The 24,051-nt window shown below is 43.7% G+C and overlaps 1 protein-coding gene across 1 annotated transcript in view; it reads left to right on the plus strand.

Annotated features, from left to right (window-relative positions):
- Positions 1 to 4,399: 4,399 nt before the first annotated feature.
- Positions 4,400 to 24,051, plus strand: part of LOC124778452 — a 637,672-nt gene continuing 618,020 nt past the window's right edge. Inside the window, exon 1 of the mRNA XM_047253644.1 lies at positions 4,400 to 4,726. Coding sequence (XP_047109600.1) covers positions 4,400 to 4,726 — 327 coding nt within the window. The remainder of the gene's footprint in view (positions 4,727 to 24,051) is intronic.

Genomic DNA, 24,051 nt, shown 5'->3' on the forward strand with positions numbered 1-24,051 from the left:
GCCACTGTCAGTGATAGCAGACCGAGCGCCACCACACGGCAGGTCTAGAGAGACGTACTAGCACTCGCCCAGTTGTACAGCCGACGTTCATAGCAAAGGTTCACTGACAACTACGCTCTCATTTGCCGAGACGATAGTTAGCATAGCCTTCAGCTACATTTGCTACGACCTAGCAAGGCGCCGTATTCATTTGATAATTAATATTATGAAGCATGTACCGTAACGAGAGATGTTCTACAATTGTGAATTAAAGTTAAGTATTACAGCAACTGCGTCCATTTTCTAAGTTCTCATTTCCTTTTAAGTGTTCCAGACCTCACGCCAATCTGCGTGAGCTTAACGCGTGCCTTTCGGCTTCCTCTCGTTGTGACTTGGCTGTCTTGCTAAGTCACAACATATGAAGGAACTTGTTTATGCTGAGTCCGTAAATAATGTGGACGAATTGACGCCGAAGATTTTAGATGCTGCCACTACCATAAAGGCCAATGTGCATGTGTTTGAACGAGTGCGACGAAACTGGGTTCGCCGTAATGAAGCATGTGTAGGAGAGAATGGTGGTCATTTCGAACATTTATTGTAGTATCGGTGTAAGAGGAAACGAAGTAACGGGTTTTCTTTTCGTTACGATGTTGTTGTACAGAAGAGAAATAATGTGAATTTAGTATTCGTTGTGGCATTGCCGTAAAAAGGTGAAACAGTTGATTGTAATTAATGCACAACTATCTACTTGGTGATTGACTGAATTTGTACTAATGGAAATACATTGTTTTTGATATTAGCTTGTCATTACTACTACGACCTTCGTTATCGACTTGTTGAGAAACAGACTGATTGTATTCAATTCACGTAAAGCGAATTACACACTCTTGACAACCCAAAAACCGTTTACATTCCTTTTTTAGGTACCACCTGATTATCACACCAGATCGTCGTACACGTCTAATGATTTCAATCCTCTGGTCGGTTCGTTGCCTTTCTCTGGCCGCCCCGTCATTGTAGGCAATAAGCTCGGTACGCCGTGTACTGTCGGTTGACTACGTAAACAGAAATGCGTGTACTGTCTATCCTACGATAGATACAAAAATAAAGTACACGATACAAGAAAATGTCATTAGACTTTTTTGTCAAGCACACCGAGATGTACCATCTGTATAATTCTGACGCCTTATACCGTTTACACCCTGTATATATTACCGGGTCCTGCTGCTTTCTTGTTCTTCAGTGCTTTTATTACTTCTATTACATCTTGTTGATTTGATTTGAAGGGTGGTTACAGGCTGCTGTGCTGGGAGACGCCGTGTGCCCGTCTGCGGTGGAGGGGAGGACGCGAGGCGCCGGTGGTGGGGGCAGCGGGACCCCGACAAGCGGATCGGCCGCAGTCGCGCGCCGGCCGCCGAGCAGGGAGGTCGAGCCGAAATTGCTCGCGGGCGAGGGGATACGTGGCGAGGCGAAGCGGTCGCGCGCCTTCCGCGCCGCGTTCGGTGGACAGGACAGGCACGGTCGGGACACGTGCGCACACGTGGTTCCGTACGACGTGACGCAACTCCGACACACAATACGTCAGATCCCTTGATGTCGGCCTCAGCAGCCGAACGTATCCTCTGAAATGCAGTGCAGTGCTTCGAATTTTTCGCTCTATACTTAAGGTCAAAAATACATTAATTTCGCCATAAATAAGCACACACCTCTTTTAATAAATGCAACAATATTCAACCAATATTGGGCTTCATGTAGGATTCAGATGAACAAAAGAAGAAGCAAGCGATGTTAATTATCGATACTGAATAGCCACTTTCCTTCTAAATTCATTAGGCTTGGAAGCTTAATTGTACATGTACCTTTTTATGGGAACTCTATTCACTGACATCAATAAAGTAGTGTGATGACTGAGGGCAGTGCCTTTCAGTTTCAAGGAAGTCATCACAGTCATAAAATTTGCGAAGTCTCTGTCAAGGTGGGATAAACAAGAAACTACTGGCCTACTGAGACGCGCGTCTTAGCAAACTATTGGAGTCAATGCAGTGAGAAACTTAGTGAATGTTTTCCGTAACTGCAGCAATGCGTTTATTCTGCATCATAGTTAATGAGAGTTCGTTTCCAGCGACGAGAACTATTCACTAAGAGAAGACGTTGTCAAGAAGCTAAAGAATCTGTTCTGTGTGTTTTTCATTTAGATTATACCTTTAGAATTGTGGTCCAATGTCAAAGTACGAAACTGGCTGGAAAGATGCTCGTTCGCTCAAAGCTGCCACTTTTACAGTCGAGTGTGCTGGGAAACTGTCCATTGGATGGTGAGTTCGGTTTAGCCAGTGGAAGTGGTATTGCCTGACACAAAATTATTCAAGGGAATTCGATGTAACTCTCAGCAATAATGAGAGCGTAGTAAAACTGCCGATTAGAAAACAGCACTCTGTCCTGTCGCAGGTTTCACTCATATAAACTGGGGCTTCGAAAACCTGTGAATGTGTCAAGAGTCACTGACGATAATCGTAAAGTGTGGTACACTTCAAAGAAAAGTCCGCCCCCGGTAGCTGAGTGATCAGCGCGACAGACTGTCAATCCCAAGGACACGGGCTCGATTCCCGGCTGGGTCGGAGATTTTCTCTGCTCAGGGACTGGGTGTTGTGTTGTCATAATCATCATTTCATCCCCATCGACGTGCAAGTCACCGAAGTGGCGTCAAATCGAAAGACTAGCACCAGGCCAGCGGTCTACCCGACGGGAGGCCCTCGTCAGACGCCATTATTATTATTATTATTATTATTACTTCAAAGAAATATGCTGTGAGGCAGATTCGGAATGTGACACGCGTCCACGCAGGTCGGTATTTGATGTTCAGAGTCTATGGGACATGGCTTATACAGAAGAAATGCCAGTGAAGGACAGGAAAAAGTGATTCGTGCTTAGTGCACTTGTGAATTAAAAGGGAAAATAAGTGATTGTTGTCAAAAACGGGTTAGCAAAAGAACCAAACCGTCGTTCGTCGCGCCTGAATAAGTCGGTCGAGAAGTGTGTTGCTCGTGACTGGCAAGGTACCAGGTTCGAATCCCGGTGTCGATCTGCCAGTAAGTTTTCTATCGAGAGGAGTGTGCTGACTGGGCGTGTTTACAGTATCTGTAGCGACGCGGAAACTGTCGGCGGCGGCCCGGTAGCACAGCGGGGCCAAGGGCGGCTACTGTGGGGGAGCGCGGCACTGCGCATGCGCGCCGGCCGGCCCGGCTGCGTTCCGGCGGCGACCACTGCGCTCGCAGCAGTCCGTCCTCCGCGAAAGTCGCGCCTCCCCCGCCGGCCCGACGTGACGCAGCGAAAGTCACCGCGGCTCGGGCGCGTCCTAGTTAGCCGCTAGCTCCCGTTTATCGCCAGTCCCTCGCGGTCCACACGGGACAACACTCGTAATCGCGCGCGCGCGGATACCGCCGCTCCTCCAGCGTCGACGCGTTCGGACACCTGCTGCAGACCGGTGCAGCAGATACGGTTAAAGGTTACTGGAGGATTCGTCAGTACCATTCCGGTGAAGTCGCACCGGTAGCGAACAGGCATCCCTGTGACAGATGCCACAGTTAAAGCCTTGGACGGCGTTCCTTATTCTTGGAGGACAGCTCGAACAGACTCCGACATTACGTCGCTACGACCATCGATAAACCACACCAAAACAAGTGTTACGAAGAATTCTTGTCATTGCTTGATTTCACAGTGATCCCCTAGTGGTCTTACTAGTAACTACTACACGATTCTATAGCATTATGATAAAAGTGCGTACAGACTGCTTTGCATCTATCACAATCACGATTGTACACAGCGTGAATTACTAACTGCTGAGTGAATCAACAGGTGCCAACGACTGGGTGCTTCTTCATTCGATAAGCACCACGGTGGCAACATTTCAATTGTAGAACCAGAATCGAACGTAAGTGCTCAAATGTTGAATGCGGATGTAAAGAAGAACTGACATCTGGAGTTGACGCTGTGTCTTACGTGACCGAGCCACTGACAGAGTCGCTAAGTGTGGACCAAGAAGTCTGGCCAGACTTCATTTCTTCACTGAAGTTTTTTACCGCAGCCCTCGGAACTAAATAGGCAAAGTGTACGTATTAGCGTCACTTAATTCGTTTAAATATTAACACCTTCCACAGGGTTGAGTTTCGGGACCAATTTTGCCTGGGCGCTTCGCGTGTACAGGTGCTGTGCATGGGTATGACCGCAGCAAAATTCTCTCGCTGCACTGTTGGCGCGACGAAGAGCAGTTCCGTTTGTCGAGTGGCGCGCTGTGCCGAACTGAGTAACACTAGAACGCTCGTCGAAGAGTTATAGCACACGGACCGGCAGTGGAGTCGGACGGGATCGCGGTCGTGGGTGATGCTGGGGTCGGTACCCTGACGAGAGCAGTGTGTGGCACGCGATGGCCTTCCTGGGAGAGAACTTGACGGAGGTGGCGTCGACGGCGGCGGCGGCGGCGGCAGGGGCGGCGGGGGCGGCGGCGGCGGCGGCTGGGGACGGCTCGCTTTGGGGCGGCAAGCTGACGGCGATGCTGGGCCTCTGGCTGGGCTCGTTTCTGGCGGGGGTGCTGCCGCAGCTGCTGCGCGCCACGGTGGCGCCGCCCCCGCAGCTGCAGCCGGCCAAGGGGCTGGGCTTCTGCGCCCGCAACGAGGAGCTGCTCGTCTCGCTGCTGCTCTGCTTCGGCGGCGGCGTCCTGCTCTTCACCACCTTCATTCACCTGCAACCAGAGGTACCAACACCTGCACAACTCCATAATTAAACTCTCACCACCAGTGCTATTATACTGCGTCCCCCTCAACGCCACGTTCAAACACCTGCAGCCAGGAAGTACCAACAGCTGCGCAATTTCAAATAAACATCCCTCACTACAGGTTTCTAATATACTGCGTCCTCCTCATCACTACCTCCATACTCTTCCAGCCAGAGATACCAACACCTACGCAACTTTCAAATAAACATCTCTCACTATCACAGCTATTATGGTACGTCTTCCTCTTCACCGGCTTCATACACCTACAGCCAGAGGTACCAACACCTGCACGACTTCCAAATAAACATGTCACTACCGGTGCTAATATCTGCATCCTCCTCATCACTACCTTCATACACTTGCAGCCAGAGATACCAACACCCGCGCAGCTTCAAAATAAACATCTCTCTCGACCACAGCTATTATAATGCGTGTTCCTCTTCACCAGCTTCATACACCAAAACGAGAGGTACCAACACCTGCACAACTCCCTAATTAACCTCTCACCACCAGTGCTATTATACTGCGCCCCCTTCATCGCCACGTTCATACACCTGCAGCCAGAAGTACCAACACCTGCGCAATTTCAAATAAACATCCCTCACTACTGTTGCTAATATACTGCGTCCTCCTCATCGCTACCTTCATACTCTTCCAGCCAGAGATACCAACACCTGCGCAATTTTAAAATAAACATCTCTCACTATTACAGCCATTATGCTACGTTTTCTTCTTCACCAGCTTCATACACCTAGAGCCAGAGGTACCAACATCTGCTCGACTTCCAAATAAACTTGTCACTACCGGTGCTAATATACTGCATCCTCCTCATCACTACCTTCATACGCTTGCAACCAAAGATACCAACACCTGCACAACTTCAAAATAAAGATCTCTCACTACCACAGTTATTATACTGAGTCTTCCTCTTCACGAGCTTCATACACCTACAGCCAGAGGCACCGACACCTGGGCAACTTCCAAATAAACATCTCTCACTACCGCTGCTATTTTACAGCGTCCTTCTCTTCACTGCCACCTTCATACACCTGCAGCCAGAGGTGCATGACATCAAAATAAACATCTCTCACAACCATTACTATTATATATGAAGATAATAACTGTTCTCGAAAGAACAAATACCATTGATGCGCCTGCAGCTTCTTTACAATAAATGATAATTAATTGAAACCCTCAGCTGCCGACAGGTGTTGTTGACATACCTCGATGGGGACAGCTGAAAATGCGTGCACCGACCGGGACTCGAACCTGGGATCTTCTTACATGGCAGATGCTCTAATCTAAGCCACCGAGGACACAGATGAATAACGCGTCTGCAGGGACTTATCCCTTGCATGCTTCCCTGGAGACCCACATTCCCAACTGTCTACAATCTACATACGTAATATTCCTAATAGATACTTTGCTCATCAACTCATTACTCGCTCCCACTAAGGTGACGATTTCCTTGAGAGTTCTGGCAACCTGTGCGGATTAGCACAGACGAAGGTTAAATGGCATATAGTTAAATGGCTGCCTGCAGCCAGAGGTATCAACACCTGCACGAATTCAGAATAAACACCTCTCACAAGTAGTGATACTGTACTGACTACTAACAATACAATGTATTCTAATAAACAGTTTCCGTTTCTTGAGGCAAGTCATTTTTCGATGTAAAGTGATTTTTTAAAATGAACCCTTTAATTTACGGCTTAGCAAGTATCGAATTAATCCCGCTTGGGCATTATAAAGCTACATCACACCAAAAATTATGGTGTCTGTAGCAACAAGTCATGTCTGCAATAAGGGCTTCGCATAACCACAACTATCATATACTAGAAGTGCATATGAAAACAAAACTGCAGTCCTTAAGAGGGTTTTGTCTCTGTGCCAGAATACAAGACATAAAGATGCCTCAATTATGCTTTATCATATAGATTAGAAAAGTCCTGTCTTTTGCAACTGAAGGCTTTAACTGCATGTACCAAATATGTATCGCCTGTTCCTGTTAGGCACTTTCACTGGTCTGTAATATAAATGAAATTATTTAATTATACTTATTTTGCTAGGATATATATAGTGATGCTTGACTAACTATTTAATTATCTGTTTGCGAATACAGGGTATCCGAGGAGAATTCGTCAGTATTCGAGGATATGACAGAAACCATCATTTGAAACAAAAACTTCATATGGAATATGCCCCATTCAAATGGTTTCCGAGATAGAACACATTTCATGCATATTGTCATTTATTTTCTGTATTATTCAATACGTTGCCTGACTTACACACCTGTACACATCTATAGCTTTTAGTAAACATAACAACATTTGTTTTACAAACTATCAGTTGAAAAACACGTGTTTTTAATGCATTCACCACTAAACAAAATCGGGCACGTCACATTACAGCTGCTCTACAGTTCACAATAGATATTCGAATATCCCACTGTCAACTGCAGTGCACTTGTGCACTCTTGGGAGAACATGTTGTGTTGGTTGTCTGAGTGTTTGTACATGTTCACGAATGAGGGCAGGAGCGCCCATGGCGCGATCGTGCATTCGTCTCGCGTATTCACCTTTCGTTTGCACACGCCATAGTTCACACAAACCCATAAACAAAGACATCCCGAGCAAAGAGGCTGCAAGCAATGAGGTAGGTTGGGCTAGAATAAAAGCTCAAAGAGGTTGGGTGGGTAAGACATACACGTGTGCACCACTAGCTCAAAAACAAATACATGTTAAATGTATTCTGTGTCGAAAAATATTCGGAACTGGGAACTTGTCCATATGAAGCTTTCTGCTTCAAATTAGCGTTTTTCTCACATCCCTGAATATTAAACATTTCTCCTGGGACACCCTGCATTTGATCGTGTTTTTTTTTACACTTATATTCATTTTATGTCGTTTTCATGTATTTCTGTGTCCCATTGTATGTACTGCGTGAACCCAGTACAGAATTTCGATACATAGATCACATTTTATCATAGGAGGTTGGTTGATGGGGCACTATGTGTGAGTGTGTGTGTGTGTGTGTGTGTTTATGAAAAGTTATGATAGCTGCAAAGAACTGATACAGATCTCATATCAAAATATGTATAATTAAATATTTCCCTTATATCATAAGCCACTGAAAAAGCCTAGCATGGGTGGGCAATACACATTTGATAGACACAAATAGAATATTCATTTGCGAAATATGGAATTTTTTTCTTATCTGCGTGACAAATCACAATTGAAGTAGCAACTACAAATATTAACTACAAACGTGTGTTAGCCTAACTATTAAAATGGGAACAGATATAGTTACACCAACGTTTCACTATGCACTGTATGCTGGCGTAGTGACAAAACCAGCACAAGGTTGCTTTTTTCCCATTTTACTTGTGGACATCACGTCTGAAATAGTTGTTCCCTTACCAACTACATTTGTGCGAAATCTTTGTTAAGGATACCATCCCAAGTTCCTATTTGCGTTATAATTCTTGCTGTGATGCAACATGATAATGACCAAGGGTTCGTAGTTAGCTAATCGCTAAATTAGGAAATAAAATGTTTATTTCGAAATGTAATAACAGCCTACATAGGAAAACGACTTCCCTCAGGAAATTCACAACGACCCCACACCCTGCTGAGACCCTTCCCTCTATTATTGCACAAAACATTTAAATTTGCAGTTTGAGAAATTTCCTTAGTTATTATTTAAACAAGTCCACTTTTTTAGCAATAACAATGTTTGGGTAGTGCAAACATAATGAGTAAGAAAGAAGGTTGTAAAATAAAAAAAAATGCTGCTCATCTATTTGTTGTGACTCCTCGACGAACACGTAGCTCGTGGAAAGAATAATTTCGCGTCTAGTTAATATGATCCCGGTTTCGATTTCAGCTAAGAACAGTGTGTGGTTAAAACATATTCACTTGCTGATTTGTTGCCTTCACATACCGCACTTTTGTTGTTTCGACATTGCCTTCAAACTTATAACTTTTTCATTATAGTCGGTCACAACTGTTCCACAGATCACAATCTTATTTTCTCTTCAAAAATAAGGTTTACACAATGGAAACAGTACATCAATGCGTAAACTCACAAATTTCATCAGATAGAATAAGTTGAAGTAATTTCCAAGCATACAATGTAATTGCAGCTGTTCAACATGGCAGCTTGTACCAACAATTACTTCTCACGCTCGCCAACATCATATGATTTGCGATTACCAACCAAGAAGAATGAAAATCGTGTATACACCAACGAAAATTCGTTACCTAACGAATGACTTACTTATTAATGATCTTTTTGGACTTATTTTCAAAGTTTATGAGTATCAATTTTGTAATGTTGATGACTTCAAATGGAAATAACATTAAATACGTTTCAAAATAAATCTAATATATGATAAATAATCAGGTTATTTAAAAAAATAAAACACATATTATACACATTATTAAAACTATACTAAATTTGAAATAATATTTTGAGCTTGTTGGTATCGTGTAATAAATATATAAAATGTGTCAGGTAATCCTTTTCATAACTCTATCGAAAGATACTATACGTGATGAAAGATAAACCAGTGATCAGTTTGAAAATCAAGCGAGTGAAGGCTTCTGCAGCAGCTGTCACTCAGATACCCTTCTTATTTCGTGATTTCGGTTCACGGAGTTGTAATTTTCGGCAGTTGATAGTACGCCGATGCGTATGTACTTCTGTGTTTAATATTCTTAACTTTTGTATCAACCGAGATACTTTTGAATGGAACGGTGTACTTTTTAACGGTATTTGTAAGGGTGTTGGATTGGTGTAGTCCGTGCAGCAATTTCGGCCGTAGTGCTGTGGTGTTGCAATGGTCAGCATTCCTGCCTAGTAAGCAAGGAGACCCTGGTTCGAGCCGTAGCCGCGGCACAAATTTTAATTCATTTATTCAGCGTCCGTCATTATCGTAGAATTTCTAAGCTCTTGAAAACACGAGTACAGTCATACAACAGGTGTTAATGTTCCCATTGCCACTTTTCGCAAAAGCATCCGAGAATGTGGAAAACCTGGAAGAGCAAAGCGGCCGAAATCGGCTATTACGATCAAAACACGGCCAAGAAGGTTTCCCACGGCAGACTGCTTCATTAAATGCAGCTACAACGTGAACCTTCACTGCTGAGATAATGCGAATTTCCTTTTTGCCCTTTTCTATACGACACAGTTACAGAGTCAGTTACGATTGTTGTAAATGAAACTAAATTATATGCTCACTTCTAGCGTATAGTGTATGAGTAGGTACTTAGGAAAACTATTTAAATTGTTTATAGTTTTGAATTTGGGATTTATAACTCCGTTTTTTGCTTTAGTTAATTGATTAAAACCAAGCATTTGACGCGAGAAAGAATTGCGTAGCACTAACACAAAATTCATGTTAACGATACTTGTCTTATTCATCAGTAGTATGGTCAAGTTGCACATTGACTTAAAGCGTAAATAGTCCAGATTCCTAGAGCATGAGGTATTTTCCGACATTCCAAAGGAAAACCCGAACACGTAGTTTGAATTTTCACTTGAAGTTTGATACACTTCATAAATTTTTCTGAATAACTCATTTAAAGAAATTTTCCGCGAAATCAAACAGTCTAGGACTGACCTTAAGATAATACACTCTAATATGACTGCGTCGGTGCAGGCGTCCAGGTATTTACATAACCAAACAATCAGAATTTTTACAACTATTGTTGAATTTACAACTTTTAAAAAAGCAGCAGTCAAGGAATTTTACTTCGGATTAATTGTAATGCAGTCTGGTGAACAAAGTGAATACTACACATAGATTGATTACTTAGAATAATATAAGTGTAACATATACGTTTGAAAATTGATATATTAGAGGCTTCAACAATACTCCGACGTTATTTCGTAATTACTGGCCTATTACAGGACAGGTAATTGGTAATATTTGAATCACATTGTATCATTAAGTAGTTATGATTACTGTAATAGCCATTGTCAGAAGTTACGAGTGTAACAGTAAATATTAATATTTTCACATCGCATTCGATTTAAGTTTTTATATATTCGATAAAACATTACATAAATTTCAATAAGTGGTGACATTTTACAAGTAATGGACGTATACAATGGGACGAACACACAAACTTCCACGTTCGTGAACGAAACAAAATGTGGATCGTGTAGTATCTTAATTACGGTATCGGTCACTTCACTATGGTGTGTCTCGGTCTGCTACATTACAGTGCCCATACAATGAAGTGCCAAAGAAACTGGTATAGGCATGCGTATGCAAATACAGATATACTTAAACACTGAGAATATGGTGCTGCTATCGGCAACGCCTATATAAGGGAAGTGTCTGGCGCAGTTGTTAGATTGGTTACTGCCGCTCCAACGCCAGGTTATCAAGATTTAAGTGATTTTCAACATCGTGTTATAGACGGCACACGAGAAATGGGACACAGCATCTCCGAGATAGCGATGAACTGGGTATTTTCCCGTACGACCATTTCACGACTGTACCGTGAATATCAGGAATCCGGTAAAACATCAAATCTCCGACATCGCTTTGCCCGGAAAAAGATCTTACAAGAACGGGACCAACGACGACTCAAGAGACTCGTTCAACGTCACAGAAGTGCAACCCTTACGCAAATTGCTGCAGATTTTAATGCTGGACCATCAACAAGTGTCAGCGTGCGAGCCATTCAACGAAACAACATCGATATGGGCTTTCGGAGTCCAAAGCCCTTGAAGACGGCACGAGAAAAAAGCTTTACGCCTCGCCTGGGCCCGTCAACATCGACATTGGACTGTTGATGAATGGAAACATGTTGCCTGGTCGGACGAGTCTCGTTTCAAATTGTATCGAGCGGATGGACATGTACGGGTATGGAGACAACCTCATGAATCCATGGAACAAGTGAACATTCGAAGGGCTTTATATGACGACAGGGCCCAGCACGGGAGTCACACCTGGTTGTATTTGCAACTCAGTAGCCGATTTTGGTCGACTAGCCTTCTTCAGTTCTGCTCCACTGTCCTCGGATGCTCCTGTAAAACTTTCTACGTCGTCATTGACAACTGTATAGCACTGCAATTGTCTTTCTCAGAGCTTTCAACTGTCGTTAAAAGGTACACAGATCCATTTTAAAAAAGTCATACTCGCCTCAATTTGTCGATTGTTACGAGAGCGAAGCGAATAAACGAACAACAAAATTATGTTTGTGTGCTTTCATGTACAGAAAATCTTTCGAAATGTCGAGCGCCTCAGGAAATAAAGGGGATGTATTGAGCAACTTGCCCTATACAGGATGTCTGTTGCAGGTACAAACGAGAGGAGAGTCTAGTGAAGAATGAAACAAACAAGTAATCCTAATAAACGTAGGCCCCGAGCCAGTAGCTTCACCTGTTCGACGACCCGCCCTGATAGTCGCGCACGTTAGTATTCTACTTCCGTGATGCGGGGAGGCGCTCCGGTTCCGATTCGGAAACTCCCGGCGGATTAACGATGAATGCCGATGTGTCGCCAAGCCTGGATGCGGTGCTTAGGCTGTTTCGCACTTCCGACTAGGTGAACACCGGGCTGGCGTCCGCTTGTGCCTCAGTTACATGATTCACAAACATGTAACAAACTTTCGCTCTCTTCAATGTGGGGAAACACTAAATGGAGGCAGTTCGGGTACACAGATTCCGTATCAGGGGTGAAAGGGGTGGCGACAGAAAGGGCTTCCGGCCCCCCTCTACCATTAACATTGTGAAATCCTAAAATTAACTTAACGACCTCGTGAAGATATGGGATAAAGACCAGGAAAGGTAAAAAGAATAAGATGAAGAAGAAGTGGAAGAAGACGAGGACCTGAACACATTATAGCGAGAGGTCCCGAGAATCGAAGCTGCAGACATGCACTTGAGGACAAACATTTTACAATGTTCCATATGGCTACCGTCATGCGAGGGCAGGTTTCAAAACATCTCCAGATCGATGACGTTTTTCATTTTTTTTATGAGTCACCAGTCTTCTGACTGCTCTGATGCGGCCCGCCATGATTTCCTCTCCTGTGTCAAACTCTTCATCTCAGAGTAGCCCTTGCAACCTACGTCCTCGATTATTTGCTGCACGTGCCTTACACCTTTTTTCATCCGAGTGCTTCGTTCTTGTTCTTCTTCTCTTATTCCGTTATGGCGCTTGAACATACCGCACCTAATCCGTCGTTCCCCATAGCTTACCCTTATTTTTCTCAGAATGTCAACATCTTGCACCATTTTATATTGTCGAAAGCTTTTACCAAGTCAACAAATCCAATGAACATTTCTTTACGTTTCTTCAGTCTTGCTTCCGTTATCAACCGCGTCATAATTACCTTTCTGGTTCCTTTACCGTTCCTGAAGCCAAAGTAATCGTCATCCAACACATCCTCATTTTCCTTTTCCGTACTTCTGTACATCATTCTTGTCAGCAACTTGGATTCGTGAGCTGTTGAGATGATTGTGCAAGAATTCTCGCGCTTGTCGGATCTTACAGTCTTCAGAATTGTGTGGATGATGTTTCTCGGGGAAGTCAGATAGTATACTGCCAGACTTATAGACTGGTGTCCAAAATTAAAGCAACAAACCGCTTTTTCCTCGTCCTTTGTCTGATTCACAATATAATCATACAAACTGTCAACAGATGTCCGTACGATCGTGTTCTGCACGGAAGATGGCAGTCCTGTCAACGGGCAGCGACGCCAACGATGGCGTCAGAGCACCTATCAAATGAGGTAGTGTTTTCTGGGTAGTCCCACATCCACAATCGCTGTGTACGCGGTCACAGACGTTGCGGTTTGGCATAGAGAAGACGCCTACCAGACTCTCTGCGGTGGCGGGCCATAGGAAGAATGGTAGCAGGACGGTCGCAAACTGATGTGACCCGATGGATTAATGTGAATCGTTCTGTTGTTTCTCAGATGAGGCGACAGTCTATAGACAATGCAACTGTGTCCCGAAGACCAGGCCAAGGCCTACCATGTGTGACATCAGAAAGTGAGCACCATTATTTAGCTGTAAAGGTACGACGGTACCACCTTAGTACTGCACGACAACTGGCATCTGACCTCGCAGCATCCACTGGACGTGTTGTATCGAGGAAAACGGCATACAGAAGGCTTCGGCAGAGCGGCCTTTATGGTCAGAGACCTGCTGTATGAGTACCTCTGACGTATCTTCACAGAAGGGAACGTCTTGATTGGAGCTGTCAACATGCCGACCTGGACGGTCTAATAGGGCCAATTTTCTTTCCACGGATGAGTTCCGATTTGGTCTGGACAGTGATTCTCCACGGATTCGCATCTTGAGAAAACGTGGAACGCGATTTAGGGATCCAAATATTGTGGAAAGAGACTGATATCGAGGGAGATTTCTAATGGTGTGGGCAGGGATTGTGTTGACCACTCAAACAAAAAATGGTTCAAATGGCTCTGAGCACTATGGGACTTAACAGCTAAGGTCATCAGTCCTCTAGAACTTCGCACTACTTAAACCTAACTAACCTAAAGACATCATACACATCCATGCCCGAAGCAGGATTCGAACCTACGACCATAGTGGTCGCGTGGTTCCAGACTGGAGCGCCTAGAACCGCTCGGCCACCCCGGCCGGCCCACTCGAACACCTCTTCATGAGATTGCAGGTGAATCGGCTGGGTTTCACTGCTGTAAGGTATCGTGATGAGACCTTGGGGCCTCATTTGCGGTTGTTGCGAGGTGCTGTTGACTCAGACTTCATACTGATGGACGATAATGCCCGACCTCATAGAGCACAGGTGCTTGATGTTTTCTTGCAAGCAGAAGATATTGCACACATGGCGTGGCCTGCTCGCTCTCCCGATTTGAATCCCATAGAGCATGTCGGGGATGCACTAGAGAAGTGGGATGCATCACGTCAGCATCCACCTACCAATTACAAGACTTAAGAGCACCTCTGCAAGAAAAACGGGCGTCATTGCCTTACCATGAGATTGTTGACGTCATCGACAGCATGCCCCTTTGATGTCAGGCCGGTATTGCTGCCAGAAGTAGTCACACCCCATACTGAGCACATTAACCTGTTGTCGGAATGTGTGTGCAAATCCTTTAAGTTGGAAAAAACGAACAACATTTTTGTCTACCTTTATGCATGTTGCAGTTGTTTATGTTCTTTATTCTTTACATTGTTTCTACTGTATTATCATCTATTTATACTGTTTTGTGACAAAATTAACACAATCTTAAAAAAATTCCATTTGTTGCTTTAATTTTGGACACCAGTGTACACTCTACACAGGAAAGTGAATACTTGTTTTGTTGCCACTTCCCCCAATGATTTTGGAAAGTCTGATGGAATGTCATCTACCCCTTTTGTATTATCCGATCTTGGGTCGTCAAAAACTCTTTTAAGTTATGATTCTAATACTGAATCACCTTTCTAATTTCTCTGCCCTATCGATTCCCATTTCTTCTTCTATCACGTCGCAGACGAAGTCTTCCCCTTAATAGAGGCGGACAGTGAATGCTTTCCACCTATCCGCTCTGTCCTCTACATTTAACAGTGGTATTCCCTTTTCAGTCTTAATGTACCCATACTTGCCTTCAATTTCACCGAAGTTTGTTTAGACTTTTGAATTAGTTCTTCCTACTATCATTTCTTTTTCGATTTCTTGACATTTCTCATAAAACCATTTCGCCTTAGCTTCGCTGCACCTCCTGTTTATTTCGTTCCGGAATGATTTGCATATTTCTAAATTTCCATGAATATTTGCGTTCTTCCTTCTTTCGTTGATCATCTAAGTATTTCTTCTGTTGTCCATGGGTTCTTGCCAACTACCTTCTTTGTACCTATGTTTTTCTTTCCAACTTTCGTGACTGCCGTTGTTAGAGACGTCCATTCCTCTTCCACAGAACTGCCTGCTCAGCTAATCATCATCGTGGTATCTACAGCATCAGAGAACTTCAAGCGTGTCTCTTCATTCTTTAGTACTTCCGTATCGCACTCCCTTGCGCACTGAATCTTTCCGATTTGTCTTTTAAATTTCAACCTACTTTTCTTCATTACTAAACTGTGATCCGAAGGTGTATCTGCCACTGGATAATCTTTACAATCCAATATCTGATTTCGGAACCTGTGCGTGACTATGAAGTAATTCAACTGACATCCTTTGGTATCTCTTGGTCTTTTCCAAGTACACGTCCTCTTTTTTATGATCCTTGGTCAGAGTATTCGCTAATTACTAACTGATATTCACTGCAGGACTCAACTAGTCTTTCTTCTATATCGTTTCTACTACCAACCCCATATTTTTCCGTAACCACTCCTTGTATTCACTCCCCTACAACCGCATTCCAATGTCTATTCGATTCTCATCTCCCTTTACGTACTGAGTTACCCGTTCAGTATCCTCATATACATTGGCTTTCTGTTCAGCCTCTGCTTGTGATGTCGGCATGTATACCTAAACTATTGTTGTCGGCGTGAGTTTTCTGTCGATCCTGATGAGAGCAACTCTATCGTTGAACTGTTCACAGAAATTCACTCTCTGCCCTACCTTATTATTCATAACGATTCCTACTGCCGTCATACCATTTTCTGCCGCTGTTGATAATTATACTTTACCAGTCTAACCAGAAAACCTTGCCTTCTTCCCATTTCACCTCACTGACACACACTGCATCTAGACTAAGCTTCTGCACTTCCATTTTCAGATTTTCTAGCTTCCATACCACATTCAAACTTTTGACGCTTCACTTCCCAGACTTATAGAACATAATTTTTTCGTTGGTTATTCAGTTTGTTTTGATGGTCATCTCCCTCTTAGTAGTCCCCTCCCGGAAATCCGAATGGGAGAGTAGTACAGAATCTTCTGCCAACGGAGAGATCATCATGACACTTTTTCAATTGCAGGCCGGCCTGTTCTTTGGATACACATTATGTATATTTAGTGAAGTGGTTTCCATTGCCTCTTTTATCCTACTGCCGCAGATCACTGAAATTCTTCCACCCCAAGGACAAGAGAGTGCTCTGAACCTCTGTACGCTAATCCGTCCTCCTTGACAGAGCCGTTGTCAGAACGAGAGTGACTCCTTATGCCGGAAGTCATCGCAGGCCATTGCTGATGATTTCTTTATTCAAAATTTAATCAGCGGCGAGGTTCGAACTCGGTACCGAGGACGTTACCCCAAACCCAAGAGTGATCTAAGACCTACACCCAGATATCATTGATACTGTCAACAGGTTTGGAATATACCAAAGCTTGTAAATATCCCAACACATAAAGTCAAACTTGGGGAACATGGGAGGCCTAGTATAGACGAGCCTCATCGATACATTTCTCGTCGAGACACTATTTACCAGTATTTACATACTGAAAATGATGAGAAAATCAATGGTGGACCAGATGAGATTTCAGCACAGTGTCGTGCAATTTACTTACCCTTGGGGCAGCTGCAACAAACTGGCAAATTCTTCCCTTTAGTCCCCCATTTGTATCTCCGGGAGGGGACTGACAAGGCGCAGGTTACCGTGAGAAAAAGATTGAATTATCAACGGAAAGATAACGTTCTACGAGTCGGGGTGTGGAATGTCCGAAGCCTGAACGTGGTAGGGAACTAGAATATCTGAAAAGGGAAATGCAAAGGCTCAATCTAGATATGGTAGGGGCCAGTGAAGTGAAGTATAAGAAGACAAGTATTTCTGGTCAGCTGAGTATAGTCTAAGATCAACAGCAGCAGAAAATGGTATAACAGGAGTACGATTCGTTATGAACAGGAAGGTACGGCAGAGAGTGTGTTACCGTGAACAGTTCAGTGACAGGGTCATTCTTATCAGAATCGCTAGCAAACCAACACCGACGACGATAGTTCAGGTATAAATACCGACGTCGCAAGCTGAAGATGAAGAGACGGAGAAAGTGTATGAGGAGATTGAGAGGGTAATACAGTATATAAATGGGGATGAAAATGTAAAAGCCATGGGGGACTGGAATGTGGTTGTAGGGGAAGGAGTAGGATAAAAGGTTACAGGAGAATATGGGCTTGGGACGAGGAATGAGAGAAGAGAAAGACTAATTGAGTTTTGTAACACGTCTCAGTCCTCTCTTTGATACTAGTAGACTTCTCCTGCCCAGGAACGCCATTCTTCTCATTGCTTGTCAGCTTTTGATGTTCTCCTTGCTCCGTCCGTCATAGGTTATTTTTCTGCCTAGATAGCAGAATTCCTTAACATCATCTACTTCGTGACCATCAATCCTTATGTTAAGTTTCTCATTGTTCTCATTTCTGCTACTTCTCATTACTTTCGTCTTACTTCGGTTTACTCTCATTCCTTATTCTGTAATCATTAGATTGTTCATTCCATTCAACAAATCATGTAATTCTCTTCACTTTCACTGAGTATAGCTATGTCATCAGCGAATCGTATCGTTGGTATATCTTAACTTTGAATTTTAATTCTACTCCTGAACCATTCTTTTATTTCCATCATTGCTTCTTCGATGTACAGATTGAACAGTAGGGGTGAAAGACTATATCCCTGTCTTACACCCTTTTTAATACGAACACTTCGTTGTTGATCGTCCACTCTTATTATTCCCTTTTGACTCTTGTTTATATTGGCTATTACCCCTCTCTCCCTATAGCTTACACCTATTTGTCTCAGAATTTCTTGTGTATATTGGCTACTATCCCTCTCTCCCTATAGCTTACACCTATTTGTCTCAGAATTTCGAACATCTTGCACCATTTTACATTGTCGAACGCTTTTTCCAGGTCGACAGATCCTATGAACGTGTCTTGAGTTTTCTTTAGTCTTGCTTCCATTATCAACGGCAAAGTCAGAAATCCCTCTCTCGTGCCTTCACCTTTTTTGAAACCAAACAGATCGTCATCTAGCACATCTTCAATGTTCTCTTCGATTCTTATGTATATTATTCTTGTCAGCAATTTGGATGCATGAGCTGTTAAGCCGATTGCGCGATAATTCTCGCAAATGCAGTCTTCGAAATAGTGTAGATGATATTTACCCGAAAGTCAGATGGTATGTCGTCAGATTCATACATTCTACACATCAACGTGAGAATACTCTTTTAATTGCCACTTCCCCCAGTCATTTTAGAAATTCTGATGTGATCTTAAGCCCTCTAAAGCTCTCTTAAATTCTGATTCTAATACTGGATCTACTACCTCTTATAAATTGACTCCTGTTTCTTCTCCTATCACATCAGACAAATCTTCCCTCTCATAGAGGCCTTCAATGCACTCTTTCCAACTATCCGCTTTCTCGTCTACATTTAACAGTGGAATTCCCGTTGCACTCTTAATGTTACCACCCTTGCTTTTAATGTCACCGGAGCTTGTCGTGACTTTCCTGTATGCTGAGTCGGTCCTTTCGACAATCATTTATTTTTCTATGTCTTCACATTTTTCCTGCATCCACTCCGCCTTAGCTTCCCCGCACTTCCCATTTATTTCATTTTTCAGCGACTTGTATTTCTGTGTACCTGAGTTCCCGGAACATTTTTGTACTTCCTCTTTTCATCAATCAACTGAAGTATTTCTTCTGTTACCCATGTTATCTTCGTAGTTACCTTCTTCGTACCTATGTTTTCCTTCCTTACTTCTATGATAGCCCTTTTGAGAGAAACCCATTCCTCTTCAACTGTACTGCCTACTGAGCTATTCCTTATTGCTTATTCTATAGCCTTAGAGAACTTCAAGCGTATCTTGTCATTTCTTAGTACTCCCGGATCCAACTTTTTTGCGTATTGATTCTTCCTGACTTATGTCTTAAACTGGAGCCTACTCTTCTTCACTACTAGACTGTGATCTGAGTCTATATCTGCTCCTGGGTACACCTTACAATTCAGTAACTGATTTCGGAATCTCTGTCTGACCATGATGTAATCTAACTGAAATCTTCCCGTATCACACGGGATTTTCCAAGTATACCTCCTCCTCTTGTGTTTCTTGAACAGGGTATTCGCTACTACTAACTGAAACTTGTTACAGAACTCAATTAGTCTTTCGACTCTCTCATTCCTCGTCCCAAGCGCATATTCTCCTGTAACCTTTTCTTCTACTCCTTCCCCTACAACTCCATTCCTGTCCCCCATGACTATTAGATTTTCATCTCCCTTTGCGTATTGTATTATCCTTTCAATATCTTCATATACTTTCTCTATCTCTTCATCTTCAGCTTGCGATATTGGCATGTATACTTGAACTATAGTTGTAGGTGTTGGTCTGCTGTCGATTCTGATAAGACCAACCCTGTCACTGAACTGATCACAGTAATACACTCTCTGCCGTACCTTCTTATTCTTAACGAATTCTCCTCCCGTTATAGCATTTTTTGCTGCTGTTGATATTACCCTATATTCATCTGACCAGAAAGCATTGTTTTCTTTCAATTTCACTTAACTGACCACTACTATATCTACTGTTCATACGAGTGTAATTTATGACTGTAATGTAAACAAACTGTGCCACAATGCTCTTATCGTTTATTTAAGCCTCGCATATTTATCCATCTGACCTCTTTCAAGTTGCCGCATACATCGCAGGGAGCTGAAGAATTTAGAAATACTTAATCTAACTTAAATTAACTTAGGCTAAGGACAACACACACAGCCATGCCAGAGAGAGGACTCGAACCTGCGACAGGGAGAGCCGCGTGGACCGTGACAAGGCGCCTCAAACCACGCGGCTACCCCTCGCGGCGCAGGGAGCTGAAACACTTAGGTATATTCATTAACCGGTGTGCTACTGAGGTGAAAGACCCTGAACTGTTGATAAAGTTGTTTTATCCTAAAGGCAGCAATAGCAGCGCTACATTGTGGGAATATCGCCGACAGAAACAGCTGCAAAGAGTCTTTACGTCAGTAACTGGATTAAAGAAAATGATCAAGAAATTTGAAGAAACAGGTGAATTAGGTGGTGCAGCATTCCATGGCAGTTGTTGATGAAGTTGCTGTAGGAGTAGCTGACAGTGCAGCACATGCCTCAAAGCGTGCATCCAGTGCTCGAGCTCTGACATGGGAATTGTCTCTTCCGTGGTCAGCAGTTCAAAAGATTTTGCGACGCATCTTATACTGGTATCCTTACAAGATTCAGAATGTCCACCAAATGAACTCCAAGATGAGCTACAGCGCCCCGACAATGCGTTTCGATTTTTGGCAAGCATGGACATGGATGACATGTGGCCGGGGAATATTCTTTGGAGGAACGAGGCACATTCTACTCTGCACGGTGCCGTGAATCAACAGAACAGTCGCATCTGGGGTTCTGCTCCCCATATCCGAGAGATCTGTGCATTCGAGGCACCGTGCAGAGTAGAATGTACCTCGTTCCTCCAAGGAAATCAGCACGTCGTTAGGAAACAGCGGTCATCCGAGACACAGCTGGCCCTCTTTGTGCATGATATACCACAGGCTCTAGATACCGCCTCTCAGATTGATGCCATATTTCTCGACTTTCGAAAGGCGTTCGACTCAGTTCCGCACTGTCGCTTGCTCCAAAAAGTGCGCGCTTACGGTCTGTCCGACGACATATGCGGTTGGATCGATAGTTTTCTAGCAGACAGGGACCAGTATGTCGTCCTGAACGGGATGATTTCAACAGAAACAAGAGTAACTTCAGGTGTGCCCCAGAGCACTGCTTTTTACGATTTACATAAACGATCTGGTAGATATTATTGACAGCGGCATTAGACTGTTTGCCGATGACGCTGTAGTCTACAGGAAAATAGTATCACACTAAAGTTGTGAACAAATCAATGAGGATTTGCAGAAAATAAGTACGTGGTGCAATGACTGGCAGTTATCTCTCAATATTAATAAGTGTAACCTACTGCATATAAGAGGGTGAAAATCCCCATCAATGTACGAGTGCAAAATAAACGCCCAGTCTTTGGAAGCGGTAACTTCCGTCAAGTATCTGGGTGTGACTATTCGAAATGATCTCAAATGGAATGATCAGATTACACAAGTAACCGGCAAGGCGAACTCTAGATTGTGGTTTATTGGTAGAATCCTGCAGTTGGGTCGGATTCAAGAGATTGAGAAGGTCCAAAGAAGAGCTGCAAGATTCGCGACTGGTACATTTAGCCATCGCGAGAGCGTTACAAATCTCATAGAAATTTTGAAGTGGTACACACTTGCAGATAAACGACGTGCTAAACGGAAGGGCTGCTGACTAAATTCCAAAATCCGATCTTCGCCGAGGATGTAGAGCACATATTATTACTACCAACTTTCAAATCGAGCAATGATCACCATTCAAAGATAAGGGAAATTAGAGCTCGTACTGAGGCGTTCAGACAGTCGTTGTTTTTCCCTCACGCAATCCGCAAGTGGAACAGGGGGGCGGGGGGGGGGGGGGGGGAGGAGGGAGGGAATATGACTTTGGCAGCAATAGTGCCCTCCGCCATACACCGCTTGGTGGCTAGCGGAGTATATATGTAGATGTAGAAAGAACACTATACTCCGCCAGATATTGTGAAGGCACATCCACTACACTCAGCTTGTGTGGTGTGGTTTCACAAGCTCCTTAATTCTCGATACGTTTTATTTTACTGTGCACGGTGCCGTGAATACACCGTCGCATGTGGCGTTCTGCTCCGCCACATATTGTGCAGGAACAAGCACCACACTCAGCTTATGTGACTGTGTGGTGAGCTTTCACAAGCTCCTTCATTCTCGGTCCGTTTTTCTTCCAGTAAATAACACCTCGCGTGCCTGTTGGGTGTACAGTGACATCTGCACGTTATAAGGACTTCGGTGTACAATACGTGATTCCAGCTTAATTTAGTGGATGGCACCAAATATCGCTTGCTAGGTGAAAGATTTGCTTCGAGAAACCTTCGGTAACGACCGCGTCATCTCTAGGCAATATCAAGTTGTGTAGCCTTCCGGACCCCGAGCCTAAATTCATGTGATTCCTGTTTGTGGGGATATCTGAAAGCTGGTGTCTGTCAGGAATGTATCCGGACTCTTCCTGGTCTGAAGGATGACATACTATGATATGTCACCATGGTTACACAGGGTACGTTGCTAGCAACGATCGACCATGCCGCGTTATGGCTGCAGCATATTTCTGAGCTGGGACACCACCATACTGAGCACATGTAGCTTGTGACCATATCCTAATAAACGGGCCATAACCTCCGTTATCATGTGTCTACATCTACATCTACGTGATTACTCTGCTGTTCACAATAAAGTGCCTGGCAGAGGGTTCAATGAACCGCTTTAGCCGGCCGGGGTGGCCGAGCGGTTCTAGGCGCTACAGTCTGGAACCGCGCGACCGCTACGGTCGCAGGTTCGAATCCTGCCTCGGGCATGGATGTGTGTGATGTCCTTAGCTTAAAAAAAATGGTTCAAATGGCTCTGAGCACTATGCGACTTAACTTCTGAGGTCATCAGTTGCCTAGAACTTAGAACTAATTAAACCTAACTAACCTAAGGACATCACACACATCCATGCCCGAGGCAGGATTCGAACCTGCGACCGTAGCGGTCACGCGGTTCCAGACTGAAGCGCCTTTAACAGCACGGCCACACCGGCCGGCTGTCCTTAGCTTAGTTAGGTTTAAGTAGTTCTAAGCTCTAGGGGACTGATGACCTCAGCAGTTAAGTCCCATAGTGCTCAGAGCCATTTGAACCGCTTTAAAGCTGTCTCTCTACCGTTCCATTCTCGAACGGCGCGCGAGAAAAACGAGCACTTAAATTTTTTTGTGCGAGCCCTGATTTCTCTAAATTTAATTGTGATGATCATTGCTCCCTATGTAGGTGGGTGGCAACAGAATGTTTTCGCAGTAGGAGAAGAAAACTGGTGATTGAAATGTCATGAGAAGATCCCGTCGCAACGAAAAACGCGTTTGTTTTAATGATTGCCTCTCCAATTGACGCATCATGCCTGTGACACTATCTCCCCTATTTCGCGATAATACAAAACGAGCTGCCCTTCTTTGTACTTTTTCGATGTCATCCGTCAGTCCCACCTGATGCGGATCTTACACCGCACAGCAATACACCAGAATAGGGCGTGGTGTAATCAGTCTCTTTAGTAGACCTGTTGCACCTTCTAAGTGTTCTGCCAATGAATCGCAGTCTTTGGTTTGTTCTATCCACAATATTATCCATGTGATCGTTCCTATTTAGGTTATCTGTAATTGTAATCCTTAAGTATTTAGTTGAATTTACAGCCTTCAGATTTGTGTAACTTATCGCGTAATCGAAATTTAGCTGATTTCTTTTAGTACTCATGTGAATAACTTCACACTTTTCTTTATTCAGAATCAATTGACAC

The sequence above is a fragment of the Schistocerca piceifrons genome, chromosome 1 (genome assembly GCF_021461385.2).
Source record: "Schistocerca piceifrons isolate TAMUIC-IGC-003096 chromosome 1, iqSchPice1.1, whole genome shotgun sequence".
Classification (NCBI taxonomy): domain Eukaryota; kingdom Metazoa; phylum Arthropoda; class Insecta; order Orthoptera; family Acrididae; genus Schistocerca; species Schistocerca piceifrons.